Source organism: Pogoniulus pusillus, unplaced genomic scaffold (genome assembly GCF_015220805.1).
Source record: "Pogoniulus pusillus isolate bPogPus1 unplaced genomic scaffold, bPogPus1.pri scaffold_50_arrow_ctg1, whole genome shotgun sequence".
NCBI classification, from domain to species: Eukaryota; Metazoa; Chordata; class Aves; order Piciformes; family Lybiidae; genus Pogoniulus; species Pogoniulus pusillus.
In genome coordinates this window covers 48,908-70,600 of record NW_026974708.1, presented here as the reverse complement: position 1 = coordinate 70,600, position 21,693 = coordinate 48,908, and the positions used below count along the sequence as shown (strand labels likewise).

At 53.2% G+C, this 21,693-nt stretch overlaps 1 protein-coding gene across 1 annotated transcript in view; it reads right to left on the bottom strand.

Moving 5' to 3' along the window:
• Positions 1 to 13,079: 13,079 nt before the first annotated feature.
• Positions 13,080 to 21,693, bottom strand: part of LOC135174214 (maltase-glucoamylase-like) — a gene marked incomplete at its 5' end in the record, with an annotated part of 56,867 nt that continues 48,253 nt past the window's right edge. The window contains 3 exons of the mRNA XM_064141438.1: positions 13,080 to 13,846; positions 16,617 to 16,787; positions 16,974 to 17,023. Coding sequence (XP_063997508.1) covers positions 13,784 to 13,846; positions 16,617 to 16,787; positions 16,974 to 17,023 — 284 coding nt within the window. The remainder of the gene's footprint in view (positions 13,847 to 16,616; positions 16,788 to 16,973; positions 17,024 to 21,693) is intronic.

Genomic DNA, 21,693 nt, shown 5'->3' with positions numbered 1-21,693 from the left:
GCCCCTGAGGTTTTGATTCATTCTTACTTGAGCATGTAACAGGCCTTGTGGAGTCTGGTGCCATCATGGCATGGAAGGAGACAGCCCTTGGGTGGGGACACACTGAAATGTGCCCTGAGGTGGCCAGTCCCCGGGTGGCAGGGGGTGTGGGAGGACTTGGGCAGACTCCTAGGATGGTTATCATGTCCTATAGCCTGGGACTTTACCCCCCCTGAAGCGAGGAACCCTTACAGACTGACTCACCAGCAGACAAAAGGTTGCCTCACCTACCCCAGTGAGAACCAGCAGGTTCTTGCACTCTAGTGGGGCCTGGCCTGTGCTTACCAAGCCACAGTTTAGTACTCTAAGAGGACTGTGGCTGAGGCAGGCACCCAAACGTTACCTGAAGATACCATGGTTGAGATGGAGACCCAAACAGCAGCCAGAGTGATTGCCACAGGAGTTCAAAAGAAGCAGCACAGAATAAAGTCAGCAGGTCCCTGTCATTGATTAGTAAGGGAGGAGGATGACTGTGATCAAAGGCCTGGTCCATCAGCTGGGAGACCAGAGGCAGTGAGTGAGATCAAGAAGCAGAGGCTGTTGGGTCGTTAACCTCAGCAAAGCTGAGAGACATTCTCAAGGATTACAGCTGCCAGCCAGGAGAGCAGATTGCTGCTTGCCTGCTTGGCTGCTAGGACAACATGGCTGACAGGCAGCTGCTAGGGGGAAAGAGGCCAAATGACTGGGGCCTGTTGCCAGGAAAAGATGAATCAAGAAAGGAATTGGAAGAGAAATGACTCCTAGAGATGGCTCCTGTTAAGCTTGAGGGCAGGTGTCCATGCAAGGAGGCCCTTGTGAGTTTTCCAGGGAAATGGAACACTGCAGATGAAGGCTTCCAGTGCCTAAGAGAATTAGCAGTGCTGGAAGTTATCCATGGTGACCCAGATGATCTCCACAGATGCAGTCTGATGATGAGGTGTTAATCTGGATGAGGGTGCACAGCCTCTGGAGACAGTGTTGGGCTGGCTCCAGAACTTTGAGGGTAACCTCTGTACCAACTCCTTGCTGTAAGCCTCATCTCCCAGGCATACCCCAAGAAATCAGTCCTCTGCTGCCCCAGCTGGAGAGAAAGGGAGCTCCAGATGGCTGACACATGGAGCACCCTGGTTCTTCCTGCGTGACCAGGAGAGGGCATGAGGAAGTGGGGTGATGAACCCACTCCTGAACTGGAAGCTCATGTCCACGAACTGAGAGGGAAGGCAGTGGTTAAGAAGGGACCATCTAAGAAGGCAGCAAAGGTTGCTGCTGTAGAGAGTCCAGAGGCTAATCAGTGATACCCCAGGTGGAAAAGGACTGAGGTTACATCCCTTGATCTTGATGAGGGAATCTCTGGCCAGGCACCACCAAGATCAGGCAGTGACTACTCTGTGCAGTATGGCACAGTCTGAGGCTCCCTGGCTCCCATACATGAACTGATTGATCAGCTGGAGATCAGCAAGAGACACTCACCCTTCAGTAGTCCCATCTGGCCAGTGCAGAAAGCTGATGGGGGGTGGATATTAACAGTGGGCTACTGTGATCTGAGCTGATGCCACCACGGAGTGCTCCAGCATGAGCTGGGATCCAAGGCAGCCAAGTGGCAGCTATGATTGAAATTGCTAATTGATTCCAGGCCACAGTTTGCTTTCACCTGGAGGGGTGTACAATATACCTGGAATTGACTGCCCTGGGAGTGGAAGCACAGCTCCACCATCTGTCAGGGGCCAATCCAGACTGCAGAGGAAAAAGGAGATGCCCCTGAACATCTACAGCACATTGATGACATCATTGGGTGGGGAACAAGGCAGGAAAAGTGTTGGAGGAAGGATTAGCAATCATCCAGACTCTTCTGCAGGCTGGATGTGCCCTAAGGAAGAGCAAGGGCAGAGGACTTGCACAAGAAATCCAGCTGCTGGGATGGACATTGTCATGTGCCTGTGGGTGTGGTCAGTGAGAGAGCAACCATGTCCCCACCACCCAACAAGAAAGAGAGACTTTCCAAGCCTCGTGGGGTTCTGGAGAGTGCATGTCCCTGCTTACAGTCAGCTCAGAGTCCTCTCTATTGAGTAACCCACCAGAAGAATCATTTTGAGTGGGGCAGTGAGCAGCAGGCAGCCTTTGGGCAGACCAAACAAGAGGTAGCTCCTGCAGTAGCACTTGGGCCTATCAGAGAGAGCAAAATATCCTCTCTACTGCAGCCAGGGAGCATGGCCTCACTTGGAGTCTCTGGCAGAAGACACCAGGAGATACCCAAGGTTGGCCATTGGGATTCTGGAGCAGAGGACATCAAGGAGGAGATCTTAGCAGCCTGTGAAGGAGTTGGAGCTGCTTCAGAAGCAGTAGGTGCAGAGGCAGCTCTGCTCTTAGCACCAGGTTGCCTGTGCTGCTGTGGGTGTTCAGAGGGAGCAGCCCCTCTACACATCATGCAACCAGAGCTGCCTGCAGTGAGTGGGTAGCACTGATTACTCAGCAAGCTCTGCTGGGGAAACCCAACCAGCCAGGGCTTCTGGAAGAGATTCTGGACTGGCCAGAAGGCAGAGATTTTGGAGCATCACCTGAGGAAGTGGGTCCTGCCCAGGAGGCACCACCATGCAATGAGTTACCTGAGGGTGAAAGGTCTCATGCTGTGGGAACTGGTGGGTCCCATCGTGTGGTAGAAGACATCAGCAATGGAAGGCTGCTGTGTGGAGTCCTACATGACAAGTCATGGAGGCCACTGAGAGAGAAGGTGAACTGAGTCAGTATGTGGAGGTGAAAGCCATGCAGCTGGCCCTGAAGGTTGCTGAGAGAGGAAAGTGGCCAGGGCTCTATACAGATTGCTGGCTGGTGGCTAATGCCCTGTGGGAGTGGTCACAGCAGTGGAAGAAGATCAATTGACACTGCAGAGGTAACCCATTTGGGCTGCTTCATTGTGGCAGGACATTGCTGCTTGGGTAGAAACATGACTCTGAAGTACCTCCTGATGATGCTCACACACCTGAGAGCTGTGCTAATGAAGAACACCAAAGCAATGGGCAGGTAGCAAGGCTGCCAGCATGGATGTAGCTCAGGTGCATCTGGACTGGGAGCATAGAGGTGAGCTGTTTGTGGCTGGATGGGCCCATGAAACACCAGGACAGCAAGGGAGAGATGCTGCCTATATATGGGCTTGTGACCAGTGGGTGGACCTGCCCATGGAAGCCATCACACATGCCTGGGAAAGCTGTGCTGTGATCAAGCAAGCCACCAGAGTGAAGTCTTCCTGGACCAAAGGCTGCTGGCTGGGCTTCTGCTGTGGTGAGGCCTGGCAGATTGACTCTGTTGGAGCACTGCCATGAGCATGCCAGGGCAGGTGCTGCATCCTCACCCTGGTAGAGGCACCCACAGGTTGGTTAGAAACACAGCCTGTGAACCATGCCCCTGCCCAGAACTGCATCTTAGGCCTTGAAAGGCAAATGCTGTGGTGACATGGTGCCCCCAAGTCACAGAATCATAGAATCATAGAATCAACCAGGTTGGAAGAGACCTCCAAGATCACCCAGATCTGGCAGTGGGACTCACTTCAGGAAAATGCCACCAGTTCCTGAGCCAAGAAACATGGCATGGAGTGGGTGTGTCCCATTCCCTATCATCCACACACCTCTGGAAAGACTGAAAGGTGGAATGACCACATTGAGAGCGCTGGGCAAAGGGGCATGGAAGCACTGGGATGGAAATGTAGCAGAAGCCACTTGGCTGGGTAGTTCCAGGGGATCTGTTGACCCTCCTGGCTCTGCCCGAGTGGAAGCCTTACACAGTGGGGGAGAGATAAGGTCCCTCTTAGTGTGCATGGGACAGTGGCTGGCAAAAACAGTGTCTCAGTCTCACAGCATCACCAGGGCTGGAAGAGACCTCACAGCTCATCAAGTCCAACCCTTTACCACAGGGCTCAAGGCCAGACCATGGCACCAAGTGCCACGCCCAGTCCTGCCTTGAACAGCTCCAGGGACGGCGACTCCACCACCTCCCCGGGCAGCCCATTCCAGTGGCCAATGACTCTCTCAGTGAAGAACTTTCTCCTCACCTCCAGCCTAAATCTCCCCTGGCACAGCCTGAGGCTGTGTCCTCTTGTTCTGGTGCTGGCCACCTGAGAGAAGAGAGCAACAGTGTGGGTTGCTCCTCCCCTGGGGAAAGGCAAGCCATGAATGGGGTTGTCTTTGCTCAAGGCCCTGGTGGGTAGTGAGGAAGGCTGAGGACACTCATTGTCTGCCTCCAGGAGATTTAACACTGGGGGGAAAATAACCTGGGATGTGAGTTGTGTGTTGCAGGAGGCGATGCAGTGAGAGGGACACAGCCTGGTGGAGTTCCCAGGAAGGAAGAGCAACACAGTGTCTGAAATCAAGCTGGTGCTGGTGCCCAACTGCAGAGTATCCTGCTGCTCCTGCCCCAGACAGTCCCAGGGAACATCTGGAGGAGCAGAAGAAATCTTTCTGTTGAGAGGCTGGGATGCTGGTGTAGAATCTGCCTGGGTTTGGTGTGGAAATGGTTTAAGTGTGCAGGCTAAGATGTAACTGTGAGCAAGAAGGGACTCAAGCATTAGAACAAGCAGGATGGTAGAATGCATTGAAGAGTGTGGAACCTGAGCATGATGCAGATGGTTTGGAATTAGGGGTGGAGATTGTCATGGGTTTGGGCTGAGCTGGAGTTAGTTCTCCTCAAAGCATCTGTCTGGTGCTGTGCTCTGCACTGCTGCAGCTGTGTTGATTGCACAGCAGCGTTTTGGCTGCTGCTGAGCTGAGCACCCAGGCTGGGGTTTGCCAACATCTTCCCACCCCAAGAGGATGCTGAGAGGCCACAGCCAAGCCAGCTGACCCAGATGGGCCCAAGGGCCATTCCATGCCACATGAGGTCAGCTCAGATGTAAGGACAAAGTGAAAGAAAGAAGTCTGGGGGAGATTTGCCCATGGCATCACTCCTCTGGAAGTAACCACCAGGCACAGAGAGCTCTGCTCCCTGAGACCAAACATCCTCTGCTGATGGGCAGCAGAGACTCACATCCCTCTCTCTGCTTTTGCTCCTGCATTGTCTGTTGCTCTGCTTATTGTCATTATTAAACTGCTTCCATCTTACCACTGCCTTTTGTTATGTTTTCCCCTCTCCCCTGTCCACTTAAGAAGGGGAGTGGCAGTGCTTTGGTGGGCAAAGCCAAATGCTGGGTTGAGGAATTACTCCCTAAATAAGAGTGAAGTCACCAGACTAGCTCAGGAGGTTTGGCAGCAAGCCAAAGCTCTGCTTTACTGCAAGCTGAATCTACAACCATATACATAAAAATATCCAACTTGGGTATGGAGGTTGTTAAGTTCTGCCTTCAGCTCTTCCACACCATCTTTTAGCTCTGCAGCCAGAGTTTTTATGGCAGAAACGACTGAACTGTGCTAAAGCCTCTCCTCTGGCTGCCTCCTTTGGGCAGTGAGGGCAGCAGCAGTGGGAAGCCTTCCATCCTTCCTCTTTCCCACAGATCTGCTTGCCAAGATGTTAGCATCAGATGGAGGAGCAGCTGCAGTCAGCTTCTCTGAGAGACCTCATCAGCATTCTGTGGACTGTCACAGTATCATCAGGGTTGGAAGAGACCTCCCAGATCATCAAGTCCAAAATGATCTCCATAAAGTAATTTCTTCACAGCAAACTTCCTCATAAGCTTAATTCCCTGCTCAGAGTTAGTCCATTTCTTAGGTGCCCCTGGCCAGTCATCTCTGGGAGGGCACCTCAGCAGCACAGCCAGCAAGAGCTGTGGCCACAGGGCAACCTTACCAAGAGGACTTACCTGGACTTAGCAAAGCCTTTGGCACTGTCTGCCACAAGCAGCTCCTGGCCAAGCTGGCAGCTCCTGGCTTGGACAGATTCACTCTGTGCTGGGTCAGGAACTGGCTGGATGGCAGAGCCCAGAGAGTGGTGGTGAATGGTGCCACATGCAGTTGGCAGCTGTCACCAGTGGTGTGCCCCAGGGATCAGTGCTGGGCCCAGTCCTGTTCAACGTCTTTACTGATGCTCTGGAGCAGGGGATTGAGTCCAGCAGCAGTGAGTTTGCAGCTGGCACCAAGCTAGGAGCAGCTGTGGAGCTGTTGGAGGGGAGCAGAGCCCTGCAGAGGGCCCTGGCCAGGCTGCATGGGTGGGCAGAGGCCAAGGGGAGGAGACTGAACAAGTCCCAGTGCAGGGTTCTGAGCTTTGGCCACAACAACCCCAAGCAGCTCCAGACTGGGAACAGAGTGGATGGAAAGCAGCCAAGAGGAGAAGGACCTGGGGGTACTGATAGAGAGTAGGCTGAAGCTGAGGCAGCAGTGCCCAGTGGCATCCTGGGCTGGCTCAGGAGCAGTGTGGGCAGCAGGACAAGGGCGGTTCTTGTGCCCCTGTGCTCAGCACTGCTCAGGCCACCCCTGCAGTGCTGTGTCCAGTTCTGGGCTCCTCCATTGCAGAGAGATGCTGAGGTGCTGGCAGGTGCCCAGAGCAGGGCAGCAAGGCTGGGGAGGGGCCTGGAGCAGAGCCCTGTGAGGAGAGGCTGAGGGAGCTGGGGGGGTGCAGCCTGCAGCAGAGGAGGCTCAGGGCAGAGCTGATTGCTGCCTGCAGCTGCCTGCAGGGAGGCTGTAGCCAGGTGGGGTTGGGCTCTGCTGCCAGGCAGCCAGGGGCAGAAGAAGGGGACCCAGGCTGAAGCTGTGCCAGGGCAGGTCTGGGCTGGATGTTGTTAGGAAGTTGTTGTCAGAGAGAGTGATTGGCATTGGAATGGGCTGCCCAGGGAGGTGGTGGAGTGGCTGTGGCTGGAGGTGTTGCAGCCAAGCCTGGCTGGGGCACTGAGTGCCATGGGCTGGGTGCTTGGGCAGGGCTGGGTGCTAGGTTGGGCTGGCTGAGCTTGGAGCTCTCTGCCATCCTGCTTGGAGCTCTCTGCCAGCCTGCTTGGAGCTCTCTGCCAGCCTGCCTGATTCGATGATTCCATGATTTGTCAGCTCCACTTTCTTTGGTGAGTGGCCCCATTTGTTTTGCAGTCTCCTACCTCTGGAGCACTGCACCTGTGCCATGGCATCTCCCCAGCCAGCTCAGAACTGGGTCTCTTGTCTCCCTCTGCTATGCTTATCCTATCTGTCTGATCTCCTTCCTGGGCTCTTTGGAACTCTGGATGTCATCCTCCCATCTGCATCTTCTCGATTTGGAAAGAAAAGTCTCTTAAGGACATTCCTAAGCTCCTCAGAAGCTTCATCTTTGTTACCATGAGCCTTCAGACTGCCTGTCCCCTGCCATCGTCACTCTGCTGTGGCTTCAGTACCTTAGCCATGTCCCTAAGGCTTTCTCCTCCTCTGCCTCCTCCTGTCTGCCAGAGGTACCTGCTCCTACTCTCCTCCTCCTCAGAATCACCATCACTGAGTCACAGAATCAACCAGCTTGGAGAGAGCTCCAAGCTCCTCCAGCCCAACCCAGCCCCCAGCCCTGCCCAAGCACCCAGCCCATGACACTCAGTGCCCCAGCCAGGCTTGGCTTCAGCACCTCCAGCCATGGGCACTGCACCACCTCCCTGGGCAGCCCATTCCAGTGCCAATCACTCTCTCTGCCAACAACTTCCTAACAACATCCAGCCCAGACCTGCCCTGGCACAGCTCCAGCCTGGGTCCCCTTGTTCTGTCCCTGGCTGCCTGGCAGCAGAGCCCAACCCCACCTGGCTACAGCCTCCCTGCAGGCAGCTGCAGGCAGCAATCAGCTCTGCCCTGAGCCTCCTCTGCTGCAGGCTGCACCCCCCCAGCTCCCTCAGCCTCTCCTCACAGGGCTCTGCTCCAGGCCCCTCCCCAGCCTTGCTGCCCTGCTCTGGGCACCTGCCAGCACCTCAGCAGCTCTCTGCAATGGAGGAGCCCAGAACTGGACACAGCACTGCAGGGGTGGCCTGAGCAGTGCTGAGCACAGGGGCACAAGAACCTCCCTTGTCCTGCTGCCCACACTGCTCCTGAGCCAGCCCAGGATGCCATTGGCTCTGCTGCCCACCTGGGCACTGCTGCCTGCTCTGCAGCTGCTCTCTGCCAGCACCCCCAGGGCCCTCTCTGCCTGCCTGCTCTCAGCCACTCTGGCCCCAGCCTGCAGCTGCTTGGGGTTGTTGTGGCCAAAGCACAGAACCCTGCACTGGGACTTGTTCAGTCTCATCCCCTTGGCCTCTGCCCACCCATGCAGCCTGGCCAGGGCCCTCTGCAGGGCTCTGCTCCCCTCCCACAGCTCAACAGCTGCTCCTAGCTTGGTGCCAGCTGCAAACTCACTGCTGCTGGACTCAATCCCCTGCTCCAGAGCATCAGTAAAGACGTTGAACAGGACTGGGCCCAGCACTGATCCCTGGGGCACAGCACTGGTGCCAGCTGCCAGCTGCCTGTGGCACCATTCACCACCACTCTCTGGGCTCTGCCATCCAGCCAGTTCCTGACCCAGCACAGAGTGAGTCTGTCCAAGCCAGGAGCTGCCAGCTGTGCCAGGAGCTGCTTGTGGCAGACAGTGCCAAAGGCTTTGCTGAAGTCCAGGCAGACTCCATCCACACCTGCCCCACACTCATCAGGCAAAGAGCCTGACCATAGAAGGAGCTCAGGTTGGTGAGGCAGGACCTGCCCTTGTGCCAGGCAAGTCTGTTAGTGAGAGTTGTTGTAAAGGAAAGGAAACATGGGTTTGGGAAGGGCAGGTCCTGCCTCGCCAGCCTGAGCTCCTTCTCTGGTCAGGTGGCTGTGGGGAGCCTGTGGATGTGCTCTGTCTGGACTTCAGCAAGGCCTTTGACACTGTCCCCCACAGCACACTGCTGGCTAAGCTGTCAGCCCATGGCTTGGGTGGCAACACTCTGTGCTGGGTTAGGAACTGGCTGGAGGGCTGAGCCCAGAGAGTGGTGGTGAATGGTGCCACATCCAGCTGGCAGCTGTCACTAGTGGTGTCCCTCAGGGATCAGTGCTGGGACAAAGCTCTTTAACATCTTCATAGATGATCTGGATGAGGGCATGGAGTCAGTCATCAGCAAGTGTGCAGATGACACCAAGCTGGGGGCAGATGTGGCTGGGTTGGAGGGCAGAAGGGCTCTGCAGTGGGACCTTGACCGCCTGCACAGATGGGCAGAGTCCAAGGGGATGGCTTCAATAGCTCCAAGTGCAGGGTGCTGCACTTTGGCCACAACAACCCCATGCAGAGATACAGGCTGGGGTCAGAGTGGCTGAGAGCAGCCAGACAGAGAGGGATCTGGGGGTGCTGATTGATACCTGCCTGAACATGAGCCAGCAGTGTGCCCAGGTGGCCAAGAGAGCCAGTGGCATCCTGGCCTGCATCAGGAATGGTGTGGCCAGCAGGAGCAGGGAGGTCATTCTGCCCCTGTACTCTGCACTGGTTAGACCACACCTTGAGTGCTGTGTTCAGTTCTGGGCCCCCCAGTTTAGGAGGGACATTGAGATGCTTGAGCGTGTCCAGAGAAGGGCAACGAGGCTGGGGAGAGGCCTTGAGCACAGCCCTACGAGGAGAGGCTGAGGGAGCTGGGATTGGTTAGCCTGGAGAAGAGGAGGCTCAGGGGAGACCTTATTGCTGTCTGCAACTACCTGAGGGGTGGTTGTGGCCAGGAGGATGTTGCTCTCTTCTCTCAGGTGGCCAGCACCAGAACAAGAGGACACAGCCTCAGGCTGTGCCAGGGGAGATTTAGGCTGGAGGTGAGGAGAAAGTTCTTCCCTGAGAGAGTCATTGGCCACTGGAATGGGCTGCCCGGGGAGGTGGTGGAGTCGCCGTCCCTGGAGCTGTTCAAGGCAGGACTGGACGTGGCACTTGGTGCCATGGTCTGGCCTTGAGCCCTGTGCTAAAGGATTGGACTTGATGAGCTGTGAGGTCTCTTCCAGCCTTGGTGATACTGTGCCCCCTGCCCCTGTGCCCCCTGCCCCTGTGTCCCCTGCCCCTGTGCCACCTGCCCCTGTGCCACCTTCCCCTGTGCCTCCTGCCCCTGTGCCACCTTCCCCTGTGCCATCTGCCCCTGTGCCCCCTGCCCCTGTGCCACCTGCCCCTGTGCCACCTTCCCCTGTGCCCCCTGCCCCTGTGCCCCCTGCCCAGTGCCCCCTGCCCTTGTGCCACCTGCCCCTGTGCCTCCTGCCCCTGTGCCCCCTGCCCCTGTGCCCCCTGCCCCTTTGCCACCTTCCCCTGTGCCCCCTGCCCTTGTGCCACCTGCCCCTGTGCCTCCTGCCCCTGTGCCCCCTGCCCCTGTGCCCCCTGCCCTTGTGCCACCTGCCCCTTTGCCTCCTGCCTCTGTGCCACCTGCCCCTGTGCCTCCTTCCCCTGTGCCCCCTGCTCCTGTGCCCCCTGCCCCTGTGCCTCCTGCCCCTGTGCCCCCTGCCCCTGTGCCCCCTGCCCCTGTGCCCCCTGTCCCTGTGTAACTTTCCTCTGTGCCCCCTGCCCCTGTGCCACCTGCCCCTGTGCCCCCTGCTCCTGTGCCACCTTCCCCTGTGCCCCCTGCCCCTGTGCCACCTTCCCTTGTGCCTTCTGCCCCTGTGCCCCCTGCCCCTGTGCCCCCTACCCCTGTACCTCCTGCCCCTGTGCCCCCTGCCCCTGTGCCCCCTGTCCCTGTGTAACTTTCCTCTGTGCCCCCTGCTCTTGTGCCCCCTGCCCCTGTGCCACCTGCCCTTGTGCCCCATGCCCTTGTGCCACATGCCCCTGTGCCCCCTGCCCTTGTGCCCCCTGCCCCTGTGCCCCCTGCTCCTGTGCCACCTTCCCCTGTGCCCCCTGCCCTTGTGCCACCTGCCCCTGTGCCTCCTGCCCCTGTGCCCCCTGCCCCTGTGCCCCCTGCCCCTGTGCCCCCTGTCCCTGTGTAACTTTCCTCTGTGCCCCCTGCCCCTGTGCCACCTGCCCCTGTGCCCCCTGCTCCTGTGCCACCTTCCCCTGTGCCCCCTGCCCCTGTGCCACCTTCCCTTGTGCCTCCTGCCCCTGTGCCCCCTGCCCCTGTGCCCCCTACCCCTGTACCTCCTGCCCCTGTGCCCCCTGCCCCTGTGCCCCCTGTCCCTGTGTAACTTTCCTCTGTGCCCCCTGCTCTTGTGCCCCCTGCCCCTGTGCCACCTGCCCTTGTGCCCCATGCCCTTGTGCCACATGCCCCTGTGCCCCCTGCCCTTGTGCCCCCTGCCCCTGTGCCCCCTGCTCCTGTGCCACCTTCCCCTGTGCCCCCTGCCCTTGTGCCCCCTGCTCCTGTGCCACCTTCCCCTGTGCCCCCTGTCCCTGTGCCACCTTCCCTTGTGCCTCCTGCCCCTGTGCCCTCTGCCCCTGTGCCACCTGCCCTTGTGCCTCCTTCCCCTGTGCCACCTGCCCCTGTACCCCCTGCCCCTGTGCCCCCTGCCCCTGTGCCTCCTGCCCCTATGCCCCCTGCCCCTGTGCCATCTGCCCCTGTGCCCTCTGCCCCTGTGCCACCTGCCCCTGTGCCCCCTGTCCCTGTGTAACTTTCCTCTGTGCCCCCTGCCCCTATGCCCCCTGCCCCTATGCCCCCTGCCCCTGTGCCCCCTGTCCCTGTGTAACTTTCCTCTGTGCCCCCTGCCCCTGTGCCCCCTGCCAAACCCTGGCCCTCAGCACCACAGCTACAGTGGGGGGGATGAGGAGGAGGAGGAGGAGATGAGGAGGAGAAGGATAGAGAGGGAGAAGGATGAGGGTGATGATGATGAAGGTGATGATGAGGACTGAAGCACTGCCCTGGGCAGCCTGTGCCAGGCCTTGGCACCCCTGGAGGGGAAGAAATTGTTCCTCCTGTGCCACCCAAACCTGCCCTGGTGCAGCCTGAGGCCATTTCCCCCTCGCCTGAGGCTGCAGCAGCAGAGCCCAAACCCCCCCTGGCTGCAGCCTCCCCCCAGGGAGCTGTGGAGGGCAAAGAGCTCTGCCCTGAGCCTCTGCTGCAGCCTCCCCTCCAGCTCCCTCAGCTGCCCCTCCCCAGCCCTCCAGACCCTCCCCCACCTTTGGTGCCCTTCTCTGGACCTGCTCCAGCTCCTCAGTGCCCTCCTGGCAGTGAGGAGCCCAAAACTCAGCCCAGTGGCCAAGCTGTGCCCTCCCCAGTGCCACCTGGGCACAGTCCCTGCCCTGCTCCTGCTGCTCACAGCACTGCTGACGCAGGCCAGGCTGCTGCTGCCCTTCTGTGCCACCTGGGCACACCTTGGCTCCTCTGCAGCCTGCTGCTGCCCTTCTGTGCCACCTGGGCACACCTTGGCTCCTCTGCAGCCTGCTGCTGCCCTTCTGTGCCACCTGGGCACACCTTGGCTTCTCTGCAGCCTGCTGCTGCCCTTCTGTGCCCCCTGGGCACACCTTGGCTCCTCTGCAGCCTGCTGCTGCCCTTCTGTGCCACCTGGGCACACCTTGGCTCCTCTGCAGCCTGCTGCTGCCCTTCTGTGCCCCCTGGGCACACCTTGGCTCCTCTGCAGCCTGCTGCTGCCCTTCTGTGCCCCCTGGGCACACCTTGGCTCCTCTGCAGCCTGCTGCTGCCCTTCTGTGCCACCTGGGCACACCTTGGCTCCTCTGCAGCCTGCTGCTGCCCTTCTGTGCCACCTGGGCACACCTTGGCTCCTCTGCAGCCTGCTGCTGCCCTTCTGTGCCACCTGGGCACACCTTGGCTTCTCTGCAGCCTGCTGCTGCCCTTCTGTGCCACCTGGGCACACCTTGGCTCCTCTCAGCCTGCTGCTGCCCTTCTGTGCCCCCTGGGCACACCTTGGCTCCTCTCAGCCTGCTGCTGCCCTTCTGTGCCCCCTGGGCACACCTTGGCTCCTCTCAGCCTGCTGCTGCCCTTCTGTGCCTCCTGCTCCTAGGAAGGAGCCCAACCCCCCCCTGGCTCCAGCCTCCTCCCAGGGAGCTGTGCAGGTCAAAGCTCTGCCTTCAGCCTCCCCTGCTGCAGCCTCCCCCCCCCAGCTCCCTCAGCTGCCCCTCCCCAGCCCTCCAGACCCTCCCCCACCTTCCTTGCCCTCCTCTGGTCCTGCTCCAGCCCCTGGGGGGCTGCTGAAGGCAAAGCCAAAGCCTGCAGCTGGAGGCTCTGCCCCAGCACGGCTCAGAGCCTCTCTCCATGCCATGAGAGCTGCTCAGAGGCCTCCAGGAAGAGCCAGGAGCAGTTTTGGTTCCCAGGGGAAGGCTTAGCCCAGAAAGAGCAATTTTAATTCCACAGAGCTTCAGATCAGCCTCTGGAGAGCCTCAAGTGCCAGGGGAAGGTGCAGGTCCTGCAGACAGCCCTTGGGAGCTCCTCAGCACCTCACAGAGCATCACTCAGCCAAGCCTCAGCTCCTCTCCTGCAGCCCAGGGGGTTCCAGAGCTCTGCAGCTCCTCAGGGGTGCAGCAAGGAGGACACCAACCCAGAGCTCCACCTGGGCCCAGCCCTGTCCCACCCCCAGGGCTTCCCCTGGGCACATCCAAGGCAAGGTCGAGTGGGGAACAAAACCCCCAAAGCACTCTGGAGGTGCTCAGGGCCAGGTGGGTTGAGGTCCTGGAGCAGCCTGGTCCAGGGGAGGTGTGGAGGAGGAGGAGGGTTGGGGACTGGCTGAGCTTCCATGACCCTTCTGTGTCTGCTTTGAGCTTCCAGGTCCCTTCTGTGTCTCTGCTTTGAGCTTCCAGGTCCCTTCTGTGTCTCTCTGCCTGGATGAGTGCTGAGGTCCTGGCAGGCTGAGCTCAGTGGCAAGCCCCAGCCCAGCTGAGTGGCAGCCTGGAGAGCTTCCCGAGGTCCAAGAGGCAGGAGGGGCAGGGGGAGGAAGCAGAACTAAGCTCAGGGCAGGCTGGGCAGGGTCTCAGCTCCCAGCCTCTGCCCAGCAGCCTCAGGAGGGCTTCAGCTCCACTCCAGTTTGTAGTCCTGGCCCAGCTCCAGTTCCAGCCCAGTGACGTCCAGGACCTTTGGGGGGGAAAAAGGAACAAAGGAAGAAGAGACCCAAAGTAAATGAGAAGCCAGGAGGTGAGGCTGCCCTGGGGCTCAGGAGGGGCTGCTGCAGCTCAGGGAGGAGAGCAGCTGCTCAGGGTCACAGCAGCAGAGAGCCCAGCAAGGGGGCAGAGAGCTCCAAGCAGGCTGGCAGAGAGCTCCAAGCAGGCTGGCAGAGAGCTCCAAGCAGGCTGGCAGAGAGCTCCAAGCTCCTCCAGCCCAGCCTGGCACCCAGCCCTGCCCAAGCACCCAGCCCATGGCACTCAGTGCCCCAGCCAGGCTTGGCTTCAGCACCTCCAGCCATGGGCACTGCACCACCTCCCTGGGCAGCCCATTCCAGTGCCAATCACTCTCTCTGACAACAACTTCCTCCTCACAGCCAGCCCAGACCTGCCCTGGCACAGCTTCAGCCTGGGTCCCCTTCTTCTGCCCCTGGCTGCCTGGCAGCAGAGCCCAACCCCACCTGGCTACAGCCTCCCTGCAGGCAGCTGCAGACAGCAATCAGCTCTGCCCTGAGCCTCCTCTGCTGCAGGCTGCACCCCCCCAGCTCCCTCAGCCTCTCCTCACAGGGCTGTGCTCCAGGCCCCTCCCCAGCCTTGCTGCCCTGCTCTGGGCACCTGCCAGCACCTCAGCAGCTCTCTGCAATGGAGGAGCCCAGAACTGGACACAGCACTGCAGGGGTGGCCTGAGCAGTGCTGAGCACAGGGGCACAAGAACCTCCCTGCTCCTGCTGCCCACACTGCTCCTGAGCCAGCCCAGGATGCCATTGGCTCTGCTGCCCACCTGGGCACTGCTGCCTGCTCTGCAGCTGCTCTCTGCCAGCACCCCCAGGGCCCTCTCTGCCTGCCTGCTCTCAGCCACTCTGGCCCCAGCCTGCAGCTGCTTGGGGTTGTTGTGGCCAAAGCTCAGAACCCTGCACTGGGACTTGTTCAGTCTCCTCCCCTTGGCCTCTGCCCACCCATGCAGCCTGGCCAGGGCCCTCTGCAGGGCTCTGCTGCCCTCCAACAGCTCCACACTGCTCCTAGCTTGGTGCCAGCTGCAAACTCACTGCTGCTGGACTCAATGCCCTGCTCCAGAGCATCAATAAAGACATTGAACAGGACTGTGCCCAGCACTGACCCCTGGGGCACAGCACTGGTGCCAGCTGCCAGCTGCATGTGGCACCATTCACCACCACTCTCTGGGCCCTGCCCTCCAGCCAGTTCCTGACCCAGCACAGAGTGAAGATGTCCAGGCCAGGAGCTGCCAGCTTGGCCAGGAGCTGCTCGTGGCAGAGGATGCCAAAGGCTTTGCTGCAGCCCAGGCAGACTCCATCCCCATCCTGCCCCACACTCACCAGGCAGGGACCTGAGCACAGAAGGAGATCAGCTGCATCCTCTGTGCCACAGCAGCATCCCCCAGGGCAGCTCACCCAGGAACAGCATCCAGGTGGGGCTGGAAGCTCTCCAGAGAAGGAGACTCTGCAACCTCTCTCTGGGCAGCCTGCTCCAGGCCTCCAGCCCCCAAACACCAAAGAGGTTTCTCCTCCTGCTCAGGTGGAGCCTCCTGGGCTCCAGTTTGTGCCCCTTGCTTCTTGGCCTGTCCCTGGGCACCACTGAGCAGAGTCTGGCCCCAGGCTCTTGCCCCTTTAGCTCCTGCTGAGCACTGAGCAGAGTGGGAAGGGACTTGTGGAGCTCATCCAATCCAACTCCCCTGCTCCAGCAGGGCACCCACAGCAGCTTGCCCAGGGGCACAATGCCCAGGTAGGGCTGAGAGGGCACCAGAGAAGGAGGCTCCACAGCCCTCCCTGGGCAGCCTGCTCCAGGCCTCCAGCACCCAAAGAAGATTCTCCTCATGTCGAGGTGGAGCCTCCTGGGTTCCAGCTCCTACTCCTTGTTCCTCATCCTGTCACTGGGCACCACCCAAGGGCCTGGCACCTTCATCCTGAGCCCTCAGACACTGATGGGCACTGTTCAGAGCCCTCTCAGCCTTCTCCTCCCCAGCCTCACCACTCCCAGGGCTCTCAGTCTCTCTCCACAGCAGAGATGGTCCTGCCCCTTCATCATCCTCACAGCCCCCACTGGGCTCTCTGCAGCAGGTCCCTGTCTGTGCTGAGCACTCCAGAGCTGCCCCAGCACTGCAGGGAGGGTCTCATCAGGGAGATGCTGCCCTTGCTGCTGGGGACCAGCCCAGGAGATGGCTTTGGGGCTGGGCTGGGACCTCATGGTGCTGGGTCATGCAAGCATGGAATGGGGTTTGGTTGGAGGAGACCTTCAAGGTCACTCAGTCTGTGCTGGGTCATGGAATGGGATTTGGTTGGAGACCTTCAAGGTCACTCAGTCTGTGCTGGGTCATGGAATGGGTTTTGGTTGGGGGATATATTCAAGGTCACTCAGGCTGTGCTGGGTCATGGAAGCATGGAATGGGTTTTGGTTGGAGGAGAACTCCAAAGTCTGTCTCCTGCTTTCTCTGAGGACCCCTGAAGCACTGCAAGGCCACCCCAGAAGGTCCCCCTGAAGCCTTCTCCAGGCTGAACAACCCCAACTCTCTCAGCCTGGCCTCACAGCAGAGCCCTTCCAAACCTTAGACCATCTCCATGACCTCCTCTGGCCCCTCTCCAACAGGTCCAATTCTGTCCTCTACTGAGGATTCCAGAGCTGTGTGGGGTGGAAGGGAGTGAGGGCCTCAGCAGGTTGAAGAACAGGGGCAGGATCCTCTCCCTCCCCTCCTTCAAAGCCAGGATGCCCCCAGGACCCCTCTGCCCTACCTGTTTCTGGCTGTCGTAGGACACGACGTGGGGAGATGCAATCTGTTGGCCTCCCTGCGTCACTGTCACGTTGCCAGCAGCTGAGGCCACGCCCAGAACCTTCACCTGGTTGAACTTCAGGTTGTTTGGGTCCACATAGCCACGGTGCAGGACCCTGATCTCCAGAGCGTTCTGCAGGGAGGAGGGGAAGAGAGCTCAGGGAGCTCCCCCGCAGGAGAGACCCAAAGTGCCTCTGTTTTTTCCCCACCATGACATCAAAATCTTGAGGGGAGGAGGAAAATGAAGCAGTTTGGGGCACAGAAACAACCCCCTCCCACCCTGCCCAAGGCACCCAACCCCCCCGCGGCGAGGCCGTACCTGGGTGGCGGTGAAGGAGGTCAGCAGGTAGACACCATCCTCATAGGCAGCTGTGAGGCAACAGAAGGTCAGGGCTGGGTCATTTCACCTTCACTTTGGGGGGGTTTCACCTCAGCTTAAAGTGATTTTACCTCCACCTTAGCTTCTACCTTCATCTTAGTTGATCCTGCCCTGATTTGAATTGATCTTGCCCTGATTTGAATTCATGGCAACTTCTACCTTCATCTCAGTTGATTTTTGTCCTGATTTTAATTGAATTTGCTCTGATTTTATCATAATTTTAACATCTACCTCAATCTTGATTGATTTTGCCCTGATTTTAATTGATCTTGACCTGATTTTCATTGATCTTGACCTGATTTTCATTGATCTTAACCTGTTCTTACTGGATTGCAACTTCTACCTTCATCTTAGTTGATTCTGCCCTGATTTGAATTGATCTTGACCTGATTTTAATTGATCTTGCCCTGATTTTAATTCATTATAACTTCTACCTTCATCTTAGTTGATTTTTGCCCTGTTTTAATTGATCTTAACCTGATTTTAATTGATCTTGCCCTGATTTTAATTCATTGTAACTTCTACCTTCATCTTAGTTGATTTTTGCCCTGTTTTAATTGATCTTAACCTGATTTTAATTGAGCTTGCCCTGATTTTAATACATTATAACTTCTACCTTCATCTTAGTTGATTTTTGCCCTGTTTTAATTGATCTTAACCTGATTTTAATTGATCTTGCCCTGATTTTAATTCATTGTAACTTCTACCTTCATCTCAGTTGATTTTGCCCTGTTTTAGTTGATCTTGACCTGATTTTCATTGATCTTGCCCTGATCTTACTGGATTGCAACTTCTACCTTCATCTTAGTTGATTCTGCCCTGATTTGAATTGATCTTGACCCGATTTAAATTGATGTTGCCCTGATTTTAATTCATGGCAACTTCTACCTTCACCTCAGTTGATTTTACCCTGATTTTAATTGATTTTGCTCTGATTTTATCATAATTTTAACATCTACCTCAATCTTAATTGATTTTGCCCTGATTTTAATTGATCTTGACCTGATTTTCATTGTTCTTGACCTGGTTTTCATTGATCTTGCCCTGTTCTTATTTGATTGCAACTTCTACCTTCATCTTAGTTGATTCTGCCCTGATTTGAATTGATCTTGCTCTGATTTTAATTCATTGCAACTTCTACCTTCATCTCAGTTGATTTTTGCCCTGATTTTAATTGATTTTGCTCTGATTTTATCATAATTTTAACTTCTACCTCAATCTTAATTGATTTTGCCCTGATTTTAATGGATCTTGACCTGCTTCTAATTGATTTTGCCCTGATTTTATATGAATTTTGACTTCTACCTTAATCTTAGTTGATTTTTGCCCTGAATTTAATTGATTTTACCCTGATTCTATCTGAATTTTAACTCCCACTTCAATCTTAGTTGATTTTCCCTAATTTTAGTTAGTTTTGCCCTGATTCTAATTGCTTTAACCTTGGTTTTCTCTGAATTTTTTACTTCTAACTTAATCTTAGTCGATTTTGCCCTAATTTTAATTGATTTTATCTTGATTTTACCTTGACTTTCTCTTAATTTTAACTTCTAGCTCAATCTTAGTTGATTTTCCCTAATTTTAGTGGCTTTCCCTGATTCTAATTGATTTTGCCCTGAATTTATCATAATTTAAACCTCTACCTCAATCTTAGTTGATTTTGCCCTAATTTTAAATCACTTTACCTTTATTTTAATTAGTTTTACCTTAATTTTATCTTAATTTTAATTTCTGCCTTAATCTTAGTTGATTTTGCCCTGATTTTATCACAATCTCAACTTTTACCTTAACCTTAGTTGATTTTGCCCTGATTCTAATTGATTTTACTTTGATTCTAATTGTTTTTACCTTAATTTTCTCTGAATTTTAACTTCTACCTCAATGTTAGTTGTTTTTTTTCCCTAATTTTAGTTGATTTTTACCTAATTTTAATTGATTTTACCTTGATTTTTTCCCTTAATTTTAGCTCCTACCTTAATCTTATTTGATTTTTGCCCTAATTTTAAATCATTTTACCATGATTTTAATTGGTTTTAACTTCATTTTAACTTCTACCTTAATCTTAGTTGATTTTGCCCTGATTCTAATTGATTTTACCTTGATTTTATCTTAATTTTAACTTCTACCTCAATCTTAGCTGATTTTTCCCTAACTTTAATTATTTTTGCCCTAACTTCAATTGATTTTAACTTCAATTGATTTTACCTTCATTTGATCTTCTTTTTAACTTCTACCTCAATCTTAGTTGATTTTCCCTAATTCTAATTGATTTTGCCCTAATTCTAATTGATTTTGCCCTAATTCTAATTGATTTTGACCTAATTCTAATTTATTTTCCTTGATTTTAATTGATTTTACCCTGATTTTATCTTAATTTTAACTTCTACCTCAATCTTAGTTGATTTTCCCTAATCTTAGTTGATTTTGCTCTAATTTTAATTGATTTTACCTTGATTTTCTCTGAATTTTAACTTCTACCTTGATCTTAGCTGATTTTGCCCTAACTTGGATTATTTTTGTCCTAATTTTTATTGATTTTACCTTCATTTTATCTGAATTTTAACTTCTACCTCAACCTTAGTTGATTTTCCCTAATTGTCATTGATTTTACCCTAATTCTAATTGATTTTTCCTTGCTTTTAATTGATTTTACTTTGATTTTATCTTAATTTTAGCCTCTACCTTAATCTCAGTTGATGTTGCCCTGATTTTAAGTGATTTTACCCTGATTCTATCTGAATTTTAACTCCTACCTCAATCTTAGTTGATTTCCCCTAATTTTAGTTGGTTTTGCCCTGATTCTAATTGATTTTGCCCTGATTTTAATTGGATTTGCCCTGATTTTCTCTGAATTTTAACTTCCACCTTAATCTTAACTGATTTTGCCCTAACTTTGATTATTTCCCCCCTAATTTTAACTGATTTTGCCCTAATTCTAATTGATTTCCCCTTGATTTTCTCTTAATTTTAACTTCTAGCTCAATATTAGTTGATTTCACCTTGATTTAATTGATTTTGCCTTGATTTGATCATAATTTAAACACCTAGCTCCATCTTTGTTGATTTTGCCCTGATTTTAAACCATTTCACCTTTATTTTAATTGATTTTCCCTTAATTTTATCTTAATTTTAACTTCTACCTCCCTCTTAGTTGATTTTGCCCTGATTTTAATTGATTTGGGCTTCATTTTAATTGATTTTACCCTGATTTTGTCTGAATTTTAACTTCCACCTTAATCTTAGCTGATTTTGCCCTAACTTTGATTATTTTCCCCCTAATTTTAATTGATTTTGCCCTAATTCTAATTGATTTTCCCTTGATTTTCTCTTAATTTTAACTTCTACCTCAATCTTAGTTGATTTCACCTTGATTTTAAGTGATTTTGCCTTGGTTTTACCATAATTTAAACTCCTAGCTCCATCTTTGTTGATTTTGCCCTGATTTTAAAATGATTGATTTATTTTAATTGATTTTATCTTAATTTTAACTTCTACCTCAATCTCAGTTGATTTTGCCCTGATTTTAATTGATTTGGCCTTCATTTTAATTGAGTTTACCCTGATTTTATCAGAATTCTAACTTCTACCTCAATCTTAGTTGATTTTGCCCTAATTTTAGTTGCTTTTACCTTCATTTTATCTTAACCTAAACTTCTACAACAACCTTAGTTGATTTTCCCTAATTTTAGTTGATTTTGCCATAAATTAGATTGATTTTACATTGATTTTAATTGATTTTACCCTGATTTTATCTTAATTTTAACTTCTACCTCAATCTTAGTTGATTTTGCCCTGATTTTCATTGACTTGGCCTTCATTTTAATTGATTTTACCCTGATTTCAGTGCCTTTGATGCCTAACTTTAGTTGATTTTTACCTTGAGCTGATTTTCTCCTGATTTTCACTGATTTTACCTTCATTTTCATTGCTTTGAGCTTCATTTTCATTGCTCTGACCCTGATTTGAATTCATTTTGCTTCCAGTTGATTTTATCCTGACCTTCATTCATTTCACCTTATTTTTAGATGGCTTCACCTTAATTTGCAATGATTTTACCTTCAGTTGACTTTACCTTAATTTTAGTCCATTTTAACCTAATTTTACCTTCTTTTATCTGCTTTTGCCTTCATTGTAGTTGATGCTACCTGAATTTTAATTGATTTTTTGCCCCTGGTGTTAGTTTCCACCTCAATTTTAGTTGACTTCACACTGCTTTTCTGTTGATTTCAGCTTAATATTAGTGAATTTCATCCTAATTTTGAGTGGCTTTACCTACATTTTCCTGAGTTTTTCCCCAATTTTAATTTCCACATTAATTCTAGTTGATTTTATACCATTTTTAGTTGATTTGATCTTAATTTCAGTTACTTTTATCCTCATATTACCCATTTTTTGTGATTTAACCTTAATTTTAGTTACTTTTACCCTCATTTTACCCATTTTTTGCTGATTTCACCTTAATTTCAGTTACTTTTATCCTCATATTACCCATTTTTTGCTCATTTAACCTTAATTTTAGTTACTTTTACCCTCATTTTACCAATTTTTTGCTGATTTCACCTTAATTTTAGTTACTTTTACCCTCATTTTACACATTTTTTGGTTATTTAACCTTAATTTCAGTTACTTTTATCCTCATATTACCCATTTTTGGTGATTTAAC